Source organism: Canis lupus, chromosome 23 (assembly GCF_003254725.2).
Source record: "Canis lupus dingo isolate Sandy chromosome 23, ASM325472v2, whole genome shotgun sequence".
Taxonomy (NCBI): Eukaryota; Metazoa; Chordata; class Mammalia; order Carnivora; family Canidae; genus Canis; species Canis lupus.
The window spans coordinates 27,429,701-27,442,451 of NC_064265.1; the positions used below are offsets into that span (position 1 = coordinate 27,429,701).

A 12,751-nucleotide genomic window follows, 5' to 3' on the forward strand; every position below is an offset into this window, starting at 1 on the left:
GCCTTCAGAGCTTATGCAGCACAAATGTGTGAGCTCCAAGAAGACCTAACCAGATTCCCTACACTCCAAACCTTAGTTCCCAAAACCTTGGATGAGGTTGTTGGCTGTCCAACAAGAGTCTTTTCATGTGCTGTTCCATACCTGGAATTCCCTTTCTCCATTTGCTCACTTATAAATTTCTATTCCTCCTTTAAATCTCAACTCTAGCATCACCTGCTCTGAAGCTTTCACCAAGTGAAGAGAGATGGTCACCCACTGTGTTCCTCAGCACCTTGTACAAATTTCTATTTTATTTTGTTCATCCTACAATATTACAATTTATTCATCTCTTTCTCTCCACTAGAATTCTAATTCTTCTCAAGAGAAGAACTGTTTCTTTAATCTGTTATTTCTAGTGCCTGGCGTATTATCTGGTAAACAGTAAACATTTAATAAAAAAGTTGCAAGAGTTATTGTAATACTTTATTCTTCTTTCTCTATGGATTATTATAATTCTGCTGAAACTTTGAGAGTAAGTGGGTGACTTCAAGACCCTCTGCCTCATTACATGTATTTCTTTAAGAACAAGGACATTCTCTTCCTATAACACAATGATCAAACTCAGAAAATATAACATTGACCCAGAATTATTATATAACTTTCAGTCCATATTGAATTTTTACCTATTGTCTCCCTTTATGTCCTTTATAGCCATTTTTCCCATTTCTAAGACTGTTCATTGCATTTAGTTGCCAATTCTTCTTAGACTGTTGTAACTTCAGTTGGTTCCTCAGCTTTTCTTTGTTTTTCATGATATTAATATTTTTGAGGAGCACAGGCCAGTTGTTTTTTAGATTGTCTCCAAGTTTGGGTTTGTATGATTGTTTATTAATATTAGATTTAAATCATGGGATTTGAGGAGGACTACCATATAAGTGAGGTAGAGTTTTCTCGTGTAGCACATCAGGAAGTATGTGTTATTGGTGTAGCCTACCATTGTTGGTTACATCATATCCACTGTGTTTCTCTGTTGTAAATGTACTTTTTTTGTCCTTTGTAACTTATAAGTAATTGGTTAGGAGACATTTTGAGACTGTTAAAACCTTGTTCCCCAACATGCTTCTACCCAATAGTTTTAGCTTCATTTGAGGATTCTTCCTGAATCAATTATTACTATGGTGGTTGCTTACAAGATATATTTTTTTAATTGAATGGATTAGCCTTTTTTTAAAAGGTTTTATTTATTTGAGACACACACACACACACACACACACAGACTGAGCAAGCAGGGGGAGCAGCAAAGGGAGAGGGAGAAGCAGACTCTCTGCTGAGCAGGGAGCCTGATATGGGGTTGGATCCCAGGACCCTGAGATCATGACCTGAGCCAAAGGTAGATGCTAAACCGACTGAGCCATGCAGGCGCCCCTGAATGAATTAGTCTTAAAATTAGATTGTCCTAGTTGACTATTGAACTATTTGAGTTCTCTCGTCATACTTTGAGAGTGGTGTCTCTCAATCCCACACCCATTAGAATTATTTCCAGAAAGAATCAGTATTCTATGCCAGCCCTACCTAATTGTATTTCATTTAATGGCTTTACTTTTTTTCCTCCCATAATGAACCCTACATGTTCAAATGCAAGACCCCTTTAACAGATTAAATTAGATGTAAACATCTTCATGAAATAGTATATACAATATAGATATTAAGTCCTTAATCTATAGGCTTTTTTTTCTCTTCATTAATGTAAATACACAAATGCACAGCTGTAAACTGTTTATAAACTTTTGACTTTCCCACTAGATTTCCATAAATAGCTCTGGTACTTTATTTACAGCTAACTAAAAATACATCTCATTTCTTATGATTAGTTGCATTAATATTAGTAATTAAGACATAAGAATATGAAAATGTAGATACCATATTTGAAGTTTTTCTATTTCACCTAACTTCATTAATCCAAGAGTTAAAAAGTTGGGGTATAGTATTTCATTGTAACAATAGTAATAATAATAATAATAATAATTATGATTAACATCTGAATTTATTTTGGATCTTTCTTCCTAGCACTTTCAAACTCTTCAGCTCCTTACTCTCATACTGTCCTTAGCCTATTAGAATAGTCTATTCTTTGTGATCATGCATTTGTTCATTTGCCATTAGATGAAAGCTTATTGAGGAATAAGATATTTACAGTCTTAAAGCATCTTCCCTCAAATTACTTATATGCCTCCTTAATGAGGCATTAGTGGGAGGTTGATGTAGAGACAGAGGAACAGAGAAATTATATCACAGTTATTGGAAAATTATTGGACCAATATCCTGGGAGGTGTTCGTAATATAGTAGGCAATGTAGTAGGTGTCTCAAATCAGTACCAAGTCCTTGAGAGTCATCACATAAACCTTAAAAGATGAACTGGCTAGCTCAAGTCCCTAAAGCAAATGGTCAGGCCGACACCAGAATTAAGGTCTATGGTTTTCTTTTGAGGTCAAGGATTCTCCCAGTATTTTCTGTTACCATAAAATAGTAAAACAGGTGTGGCTATCTCATATCCTTGAGTCATTTCTAAGGAGTAAATCAAGCATGAACAGGAGAAACGTGTCCTTAGGATGGCTAAACAGGATGGCTCCACTGCCACTTTCTGGAAAGAGGGCCTCAGTTGTTGGATAGCTGGGATTTCTGGGTATCGTGGTATGGTTTCCCCACAATGTTCCACATAAAGGGGCCATGGCTGCAAAGTGATATAGACACAATGAGATGCTTACTTAAACTCTTTGGTACGTTTAAAATATGTGTTTAAAGTTTCCTGAATTTTTTAGTGTTTTTGGTATGTAAAGTTAATCTCCCCAAATAGATTGTTCAGTTATCTAAACATAAGAGCAAGGTTTGTAATTCCATTCTCCGGAGCACCTAATACAGCGTTTTGTCCATAAAACTACTCTTGGAAGACAGATTGGTAGATACAGGAACTAGGGCTTCAGCTCACATTTTTATGCCATGGTAACTTACCCACAGGTCTTCATTTCACATGAGTCAGATTATGGAGCATTGAGTGACAGTCTGGACTTGGGGATTTTCACTGAAGGGTTAGAGTTCCTGTCATGTGTTGTACCTGAAGTCGGGTTACATGGGACAGAGCCTGACAGAAGGTCCATGGACTTGTAGCTGTGGTATGCTATTTAACCTTTCTGGGGCCTGATTTCTTCATTTCCATTAACAAGATGAGCAGAGTAAGGTCTGCTCTGGTGGCCTTTCCCAGGTTTGAGGTGAGGAACATGGAGATATCAGCATAGTAACTTACAAAATAGCAATCAATTGAGAGTGAAATTTGAATGAATTAAGTAAAAAATATAAATTAAAACACATATAACAAAATAACCTCCTTATTAGCACACAATGCAGAGTATTAGTGTTCCTTTATCTCTACAGATTCTGAGTTTCAAGTTAGAAGCAACACTTTTATGTCTTAGTGAGTATCCAAGAAGACTTATTTTATTTAAGAAGCATCTTAGGAGTGATTTCAATGTCAGGCATATGTGAATTGTTTTACAGCTCACTTAATCCTGATTGCAAGACTATGAAGTAGATGCTATTCTTGTTCCAATTTTATGAATGGGGAAATTGAGGTACAGAGCAGTAAAGCAACTTACCCAAGATCAACTATTAAGTAATAGGTCTGGGATTTAAACTCAGGCAATCTATCCTCAAGAATCCTTACTCTTAACCCCCTTATATTTCTTAAGAACAAGGACATTCTCTTCCTACAACACAATGATCGAACTTATGAGGATGCTGGGGATGGGTGGCTAAGAAGATAAAGATGAGGTATTCACTGTTCCAGTTGAAACCTCATCTAATGTGAATTCCATGATTTTCTTATTTTTTAAAAACCTGGACTTCTTTTGAGTTGAAAAACAGAAATGGAACTGGGACTAGATAATTTTCATGGAGGCCTTTGGAAATGAATCCAAGTTTAGGGGAGGGAAGTCTGATGTTCTGCTTCTTCTGGGAACATATAAAATATTTTCAGGCTATCCTGATTTTATCAAGCAGATGTGCTCCCAAGATATTTGAATATTTCTGCATGCTACAAATATTTATAAAGGTCATCCAATGCTTGTATAAAAATACAAGCAAAATCATCCAGAAATGTTTATGTTCCCCCAAATGAATTTGGTGTGTGAAACAGAAATTCAACCCATGCTCCATATGCTTTATCCTTTTATAGTCATATCTGGACAACTTTAAACAGTGAAGTCTGAGGTATACACTCCGGGTGTTTACAAAACTCTTCCTGAGTTGGGTCATCAAGATAATTTTTCTTGTACAATTGAAACAATGTAGCCACAGTCCTTTATTTATTTATTTTTTATCAAGTTTCTATTGGTTTGGGCAAAGACATTGTTATATATACATTTTTTATTCACTTTTTGAGATATAACTAGCACATGATATGATGCACTCATTTTAACTGTATGAAGACATAATTTTAATTATGAGGTTTCTTTTTTTTCCTTAGGTACATAACCAGAATGAAGACTTGGAAGACATTTTGGGAGTTCATCTTCCTTGCAGCTAGTTTTGGCTTCATCAAGTCACAGAGAATTGGTAATGCATTATGCATTGGATTCTCTAAGCCAAAAATGATGACCTTGCCAGGAACCTAGTAGTAGTGAATCTTGAAAGAAAATATTATAGAAGCTTCATTATTAATGAAAGGGAAATGCTTCTTTTTAGAAGAATTTAGAATCTAGAAGCTTTTAGTGAATGATGGACATTGATTTTTTCAAAGCTTAACCTCATATGACAAAAAAAAAAAAAAAAGCTATGAAAAATGCTATACTTCTGAATGTATTACCAGGCTCTCAAATGCTTTTGTAAACATGGGCCTATTCTCTTGACTCTGCATTGTGCTTTATCTCCTTTGGCAGAGCTATTCTGAGATGTAATTGTCATCACAAGATGGATAGCTTCACTAGATGCCAGTGACTCCTCTGCAATTTTTTTTACAGTCATTTTAACAGATTATTGTGACTTTTCGCAATGAAAGTCTCATGAAAAGATTGTTTGAGTAGCCTGAAGCCCCACCGAGACAATATTGAGGTCTAAATATTTATATATAACTACACAGGCTGTTATTTGTTGGGGAAAAAAACCCATGAAGCTCTCTATATTTTCCCTCCAGCTTGGACTCCCTGCTCTTGTGAGCAGAAGCTGTGGCAGTCTTTTCATGTTTCAAAACACCTTCTAATATGACAAAGAACTGGTGGGGGGGGGTTAAGAAAAATAACAATGTATGAAAATGTAATATATATCTCAAGGTGCATGTCATGGAACCTGAAAAACTATTCTATAATTGGAAAGATCAGGGAAACACTTCCATGTCTGTGTTTGATCCCTCTGAAAAGAGATGTTGAGGAGACAAACCAGTCAGCCATCCCTGGAGTACTCACAGAACTCTCTCCTCTCAATGTGATTGCATCCTGGAGTGCCAAAGGGAAATAAAGCTTAAAGGTCCATGAGCTCATTCATTATCTGCCTTTTCAATAATCATGATTCCACTTGGCTTTCTGACCAAGATTAAGCAAACTCCTGAGAAGAGGGACTCTGGAATCTAGAAGCGGCAGATGGATTTAGTGTCCCTGGAGCATGCCACCCTTCATTAGCTCTTCTCTGCCTAACTCTTACAGGATCTTTACCTTTCTATAATATGGACTTTCAATTTTATCTTCTTTCTGGCAGTCCAAAGTATGGACTGGGTGTCAGGAGACATGGTTTCTAAGACTAGCTGTTCGAACTGATTTATGTGACTTACTTTGCCTTTCTAGGTCTTACTTTCCTTATCTGTGAGATGGATGAATTGGATTCATTATTCTGTACTTGCATTTTTCAATATAGTGGCCACTAGGCACATGCGACTATTTAAATTAAAATTCAGTAAAACTTTAAATTTATTTGCTCATTTGTACTAGCTACATTCCAAGGGCTCAATCACCACATATATCTAGTGGCTACAGTATTGTATTATATAATCTCATAGGATTATTTCTAACTCTAAAATTTTCTGATACTCTTATTTAGTTTCATTCATGTTCAATATTTCCATTCTTCTAAGTGATATCTTCTCCCTTTCTCTCTCCCTCTCTTCTTTTCTCTTTCCTATATATTTCCTTCATTAAATATTTTTTTGGAGGTGACTATACTAGACATGCAAGTGATGGATAAACAAACAAAAGATATGGCATCTGTTTGTCTGAAGCCCATTGTCTAATCAGGGAGACTGCCATTAGCCATAAGCACATTGATGAATGTTACATTACAAATCAAGATAAAAGAACATGATTCCATGGGACTTTGTCCAAAGAGAGAGAGAGAGAGAGAGAGAGAGAGAGAGAGAGAGAGAAAGAGAAAGAGAAAGAAACTCAGTGGATGGAATGGCATGTAGGGACCACATGGCAGCTTTGAGAACTTGGACTAAGGAGCCTGGACTATGGAGATTAAAGTGGAGAGGGAAGAAGAGTACAGGGCCAACCCCAGTCAGTATGTTAACCCTCCTGGCACAAACCAAATGCAAGATATATTTAATCTGTGTGGGATAATCATCCCTTGTTGTTGAGCCACTTGATGCTAACATCATCTTCAGCTGTTTTCTGCTTTTGTTTCTCCTCTCTCCCATCATTGATTCATGTATTCTCCTACCGTCATCACAATTAAATTGTGAAGTACAGGGGACAAGTCATGCTGGTTACTGACGAACAGAGAGATCATAATTACTGCTTCTCTTTTTTTTGTCCACACATGCACAGTATTTAATCTGTATATTTACTTCTTGTCACAGAAATGCAATGTTTGAGTTGGAAGAGACCAGGTCATCTGGTCAAACCCTTATTATAGAGAGATGCAATCTGAGAAGCAGAAAGATTAGCTATTGGCTCCAGTCCTACAGCCACCTGGTGTCTGATTCCTTTTATGCTGGAGACCAGGGTGGGCCCAGCTGGAGCACCACTTGCTCTGGCCACTGTTGGGGTTGTGGTTTCCGGGGTTAGAACTGGGTTTGGGAGAAGTAGTTGTATAGTGCAAGCTTGAGTTCAGGGAGCCAATGGACAAATAGGAGCCAAACTTACAGTAATGGCACGAGATAAAACTATGGTTGCTAGAGAGCTCAGAACTGCAAAGCAGATGTCTTAGGTCAGGTTCTCAAGATGCAGAGACTGGGACAGGGATTTGGTGAACGTGTTATTGTAAGGGAATACTCTTTAGGACAGACCAAAGAGAAGTGAGATAGGCTGGAGGTTGAAGAAGCCAAGCAAGGATGTAGCCTCAGGTAACATCCAGCCTTGGCCTGAGCCATGGAAGCTGCTAGAGTCTAAACAGCACCATGAGACCAACGGGGCCAGGTGTTTGTAACCCTGTGTCATTGAACATTGGCCACTCAGGTGGTATGATTTTCCAGGTGTCTCCAGATGTGGCTGCTCTTCTCCCTTCAGCCATGGACAGGTCTCTAGACAAAGTGTCAGAGGGAAGCAGTTAACTATAGCGCTTGAAGCAGCTAGGACATAGGTGTGCCAGCCAGCAAAGATCTAGGTGGGGTACCAGCAGCATCTTCTACTGGTCAAAATTATTTTCTTTTATTAACTTTAAGGGATGGATGGAGGGCCACGGTCAGGGATCTCGCTGAATGGGTCAGATGTCTGTTAGAATGAAACAGAGAGTAGAAGGTGAATAAGGGTAGATGGTGGCTATGAGGAAGCCCAGGAAGATGATGATATGCTTAGGTTGTGCATGCTAGCTACTGTCAAAGAGCCATGCAGGCAGATCTGTGGGCTGTAAAGGCCACGAATGGGGAGAGAGAGTCATAGCCATAGCTGTCAATTTTGTGATGTTTTATTTTGAATTGTCTCTCTTCTCCAGTCTGCAGGGAGGCATCTGTGGGAGATGTTGTGTTTCTAGTGGACACCAGCCTCAACACCCAGGATATACGCAGTGTGCGGAACTTCTTGTACATCATGGTAAACAGCTTCAATGTCAGCAAAGACAGCATCCGCGTGGGGCTGGCTCAGTATGGTGATGTGCCCCGGTCTGAATTCCTGCTTTCTACCTACCCCCGCAAAGGTGATGTGTTGAAACACATTCAAAAACTTCAGCCTAAATCTGGGGGCCACAAGATGGGCCTGGCTCTGCAGTTTCTTCTAGATCACCACTTCCAGGCAACAGCAGGGAGTCGGGCCAGCCAGGGTGTGCCTCAGATGGCCATGGTGATCAGCAACAGCCCAGCTGAGGATCCTGTGCAGGAAGCTGCCAAGGCATTGAAGAGGGCAGGCGTACTACTTTATACCGTTGGTGTCAAAGATGCAGTTTTGGCGGAGCTCAAGGAGATCGCCAGCAGTCCTGCGGAGAAGTTCACCTCTTTTGTTCCCAACTTCCCTGATCTGGGCAGTCATGCTCAGAAGCTGCGGCAACAGGTCTGTGATACTTTGGCAAAGGCAGCTCAACCTGTTGACAGTGTCTTTCCAGGTACAGAAACTTTCTCCTTCTTGTTTCTGATCTAGAAGTTACAGAGCTCAAAGCTTTATCTCTTATCCATCGCTCCCATTGTCCTTCTTATTTTCCCTATGTGTATGTTGGATTTTAATATCACAGTGTCCCCAAACTATCTGTACTCTCTGCTCCCCTTCAATCATTGACCAGAAACTCACCAACTTCTAAAATAAATCTTGTAGGCATATGCTGGTAGCGTAAGTCCATTTTTGAAGGAAGAATATTGGTTCCCAGACTGATATTATTCCTAGATTAATTTATCCATGTTGCCTGGATGAGGGGCAGAAGAGGAGAGAGGGGCAGTAGATCTAGATCCTCTGCATAGCTTGCTTATTTTACTGCCAATGTGTTGGTATAATATATTGGTTATTATGAGGATGAATTTAGGGAAAAGTAAGGTCTGGGTTCAAATTCCAGTTCTCTACTTTTTAACTGTGTCAATTTGAACAAGTTACTTTCTCTCAATCTAAATTTTCCTAGGATGGTAGTATCTGCCTCAGAAAGTTGTTGAAAGCATTAAATAAAACTATACAGGTCAAGTACTTATCACAGTGCTCAGCTCATCAGAGGTGATAGCATTATGGTCATTATCTGTGAAGATATAACTCTCATTAGCTTTGTACTTCTGTTGGTGGTGATGGGGCAGAGACTTACAGAAATCCTTAATGAGTTAATTACTTAATTCTATGAGAAAAAACTTTGAGCTGAGAAAGAGGAGCTTCGTAGTGGTTTTCATCAAAATGCTCAAGAAAATAGAGCAAATAATAACTTATTCATTATTTTGGTATTTCTACATAAGGTAGGTAAATTGGAAGAAGTGCTAAAACTTTTCACCCATTTGATGCTGCAGCAGTTTGGTGGTGGTATCGCATCTGTACAACCAAATTATATACCTTGCTTTTGTGTGTCACTTCAGGGTTTACACAAAAGGTTTATATACTTAGTAATATTAACTACCATATGCTTGGTAATATATAGTTTGCCAAACTTGCTTAAATTGCCCATCTGACTGGTAGATACATACATAAGGCAATTCTTTGTTAGACTCATGGGGATGTGTGTGATGCACAGGGTAATTATTATTTACTTTTATATAGATATCTAAGGCAACTGGCATTATTATTTACATTTTTCAAGCGAGGAAACAGGTCAAAGGTAATATAACTGGATTTGATCCCAGGTTTTTAAGAGCAGATCCATTCTAATAGGCCAGGTGTTGTAGATTGTGTCCCTCAGAAGCAGAGCTTGAGGCAAGGATTTGGATATACATTATTTATTATGGAAGAGCTCCCAATGGGTTGGTAAAGATGTGGGGGATACAGGACGGAGAGGTAGAGGAAAGAAAGGAAGAATGAAATCTTAGGCAAAAGTTCCACAGAGGGTAGTTTTAGCATTATCCTACAGGAGAACTCAGGAATATAAATTATGCTGGCAGCTAGGCTTTCATAAATTGTGGGCAAAGCAGCTCCAGTAGCTGAAGAGAAGTCCTCCAAGGAACAGTGTACAGAAATGGTAATAAGGAATTCAAAAGGACCTGGGGAGAGTCTACAGTAGACTATCTTATTTTATCCTCAAAACTACTCTTGAGAGTGTGAGTGATGGTATAAAATTTCAGTGCTGCAAAGAAGAAAATTGAGTCCCAAAAAGATGAGTGATAAATAGGTCACAGGGCTCCTAAATGATGGAGCTACTATGACATGTATCATGGAATACAGGATATATTCCAGCTTTCTGACTTGTTGGTACCAGCACACTTATAGAGATGAAGTTTATTAGCACTAGAAAGAGGACAACCCCTTTCTAAGAATGCTGCTACATTTATAGAAGGGTTTTTCTTAATGAGATTGAAGGGATTGTCCAAACGGGTTTCAAGATCGGAAGTATCAATAGAACAGGACAGAAGCCTCAGATGATGGAATAGAGGGAAGAAAAAGCACAGGGAGGTTGTCACTCCTCTGAGCACTGTCATTTAGGGTGTATAGTCCACAGAGTATAGTCTAACTGGCACTGCTCTCCTTTCTGTACACCATTCAGCTCCATTGGTTCTCAGCATTTTGAGTGAGACCCACAGACTCCATGCCTTTTGTTCTTTTTCTTGCAGCTTGCAGAGAGGCAGCTCTGGCAGACATTGTCTTCCTAGTAGATAGCTCAACCAGCATTGGGCCCCAGAACTTCCAGAAAGTGAAGAACTTCCTTTACTCTGTCATCTTGGGGCTTGACATCAGCAGTGACCAGGTCCGAGTGGGACTTGCTCAGTATAATGACAACATCTACCCAGCCTTTCAGCTGAACCAGTACCCTCTGAAGAGTGTGGTCCTGGAGCAGATTCAGAATCTTCCCTACCGTACAGGAGACACAAACACAGGGAGTGCCCTGGAGTTTATCAGGATGCACTACTTGACAGAGGCAGCTGGCAGCCGGGCCAAGGACAGTGTTCCTCAGATAGTTATCCTGGTGACAGATGGGGAGTCAAATGATGAAGTTCAGGAGGCAGCCAACAAGTTAAAAGAAGATGGAGTTGTTGTGTATGTAGTAGGGGTCAATGTCCAGGATGTCCAGGAACTGCAAAAAATAGCCAGCGAGCCATTTGAGAAGTTTCTCTTCAACATCGAAAACTTCAACATCCTTCAGGATTTCTCAGGAGGCATTCTTCAGACTCTGTGCTCAGCAGTAGAGGGTAAGATAAAAGGTAAGAAGCTTCATCAAAACCCTACATTTCCAATCAGAGCACCTAATTATTAATGAGCCAGAATGCACTGAGTGTAGTAGGAAGGCAGGAGAAGGAGCTGGTTGCCATCACTGGAGAACCTGAGAGGACTTCCTAGGTGAAGGAACATTGGTGCTGGGAGTTGAAGAATGAATACTTCTTGTGGGACATCCTGCCATGTTGTTCAAAGGAAGACCAGAAGATCTATGTTTTTTATCCTGCTTGTGCCACTGTTTAGTTATGTGAGCATGGACAAGCAGCTTCATTCCTTCACATTAATGTTCTTATCTGTACAATGAAGATAATAGCACTTGCCTAGTAGGATACTTTATGGGGTTTAAGTCAGATAATGTGTATAAAAATTACTAGCACAAAATAACTGCTCCATATATGTCCATTTTCCTTGCCTCTTCCATTGGTGGAAGAAGAATAGGCAAGAGTTGCTTTAGTCTAATAAGGCAGACAACAAAAGCAGTAGGATGTAAGGGGGAGAGAGTCTTGTGATAGGAGGTGGAAATACAAAATGGACACCATTATATAAATATAGTACCTCTCTCTCTTCTGTATCCATGAGATCTTGATTTTTTAAAATTTATTTATTTATTAGAGACCCACACAGAGAGAGGCAGAGACATAGGCAGAGGGAGAAGCAGGCTCCATGCAGGGAGTCCGATGAGGGACTTGCTCTCCAGGATTATGCCCTGGGCTGAAGGGAGGTGCTAAACCACTGAGCCACCCAGGCATCCCATGAGATCTTGATTTGATTTACTTTCTCCTCTATGTCTTTTCCTTCTTTCTCCTCTCTTTGATTCCAGAATTCACTCAAGCTTATGCAGATGTGGTCTTTCTTGCTGACACCTCACAGAATACATCACAGGCCAGTTTCCAGTGGATGCAGAATTTCATCTCCAGAGTGGTTGGCCTGCTGGATGTTGGCAGGGACAAGTACCAGATTGGTCTGGCTCAGTATGGTGGTCAAGGTCATACTGAATTTTTGCTCAATACCTACCATACCCGGGATGAGATGATTGCTCACATCCGTGAGCACTTTTTGCTCCGGGGTGGCTCCAGGAGGACGGGCAAAGCTCTGCGATACCTTCATCAGACCTTCTTCCAGGAGGCAGCAGGAAGCCGGTTTCTCCAGGGCATTCCCCAATATGCAGTGGTCATGACCTCAGGCAAATCTGAAGATGAGGTCTGGGATGCTGCACAAACACTGAGGGAGAAAGGAGTGAAAGTCATGTCTGTGGGTGTACAGGACTTTGACAGGAAAGAACTGGAGGGGATGGCAACTCCACCCCTTATATACGAGATGCAAGGAGAAGATGGAGTCAGACAGTTGATGCAGGATGTGAGTGTGGTTATCCAAGGGACTGGGAAGCCTCAATTCGGGATTGCGTCTGAGAAGGAGACTCGAGTAGGTAAGGTTTGGTGCCTACGTGTGTGAGCCACTGAGAGGCCTCAGAAACTCTGGAGAAAAAGCTGAGAAGGGGGGCATTCTGGATTTCTCGATAATGAGATACTAG

At 40.1% G+C, this 12,751-nt stretch overlaps 1 protein-coding gene across 1 annotated transcript in view; it reads left to right on the plus strand.

The window, feature by feature from the left end:
* LOC112661094 (collagen alpha-4(VI) chain-like) overlaps positions 1–12,751 on the plus strand; it is a 127,796-nt gene that overhangs the window by 13,385 nt on the left and 101,660 nt on the right. Inside the window, 4 exon segments of the mRNA XM_035705178.2 lie at positions 4,500–4,588; positions 7,892–8,494; positions 10,620–11,207; positions 12,041–12,646. Of these exon segments, the coding sequence (XP_035561071.2) occupies positions 4,513–4,588; positions 7,892–8,494; positions 10,620–11,207; positions 12,041–12,646 (1,873 nt within the window). The 5' untranslated portion in view covers positions 4,500–4,512.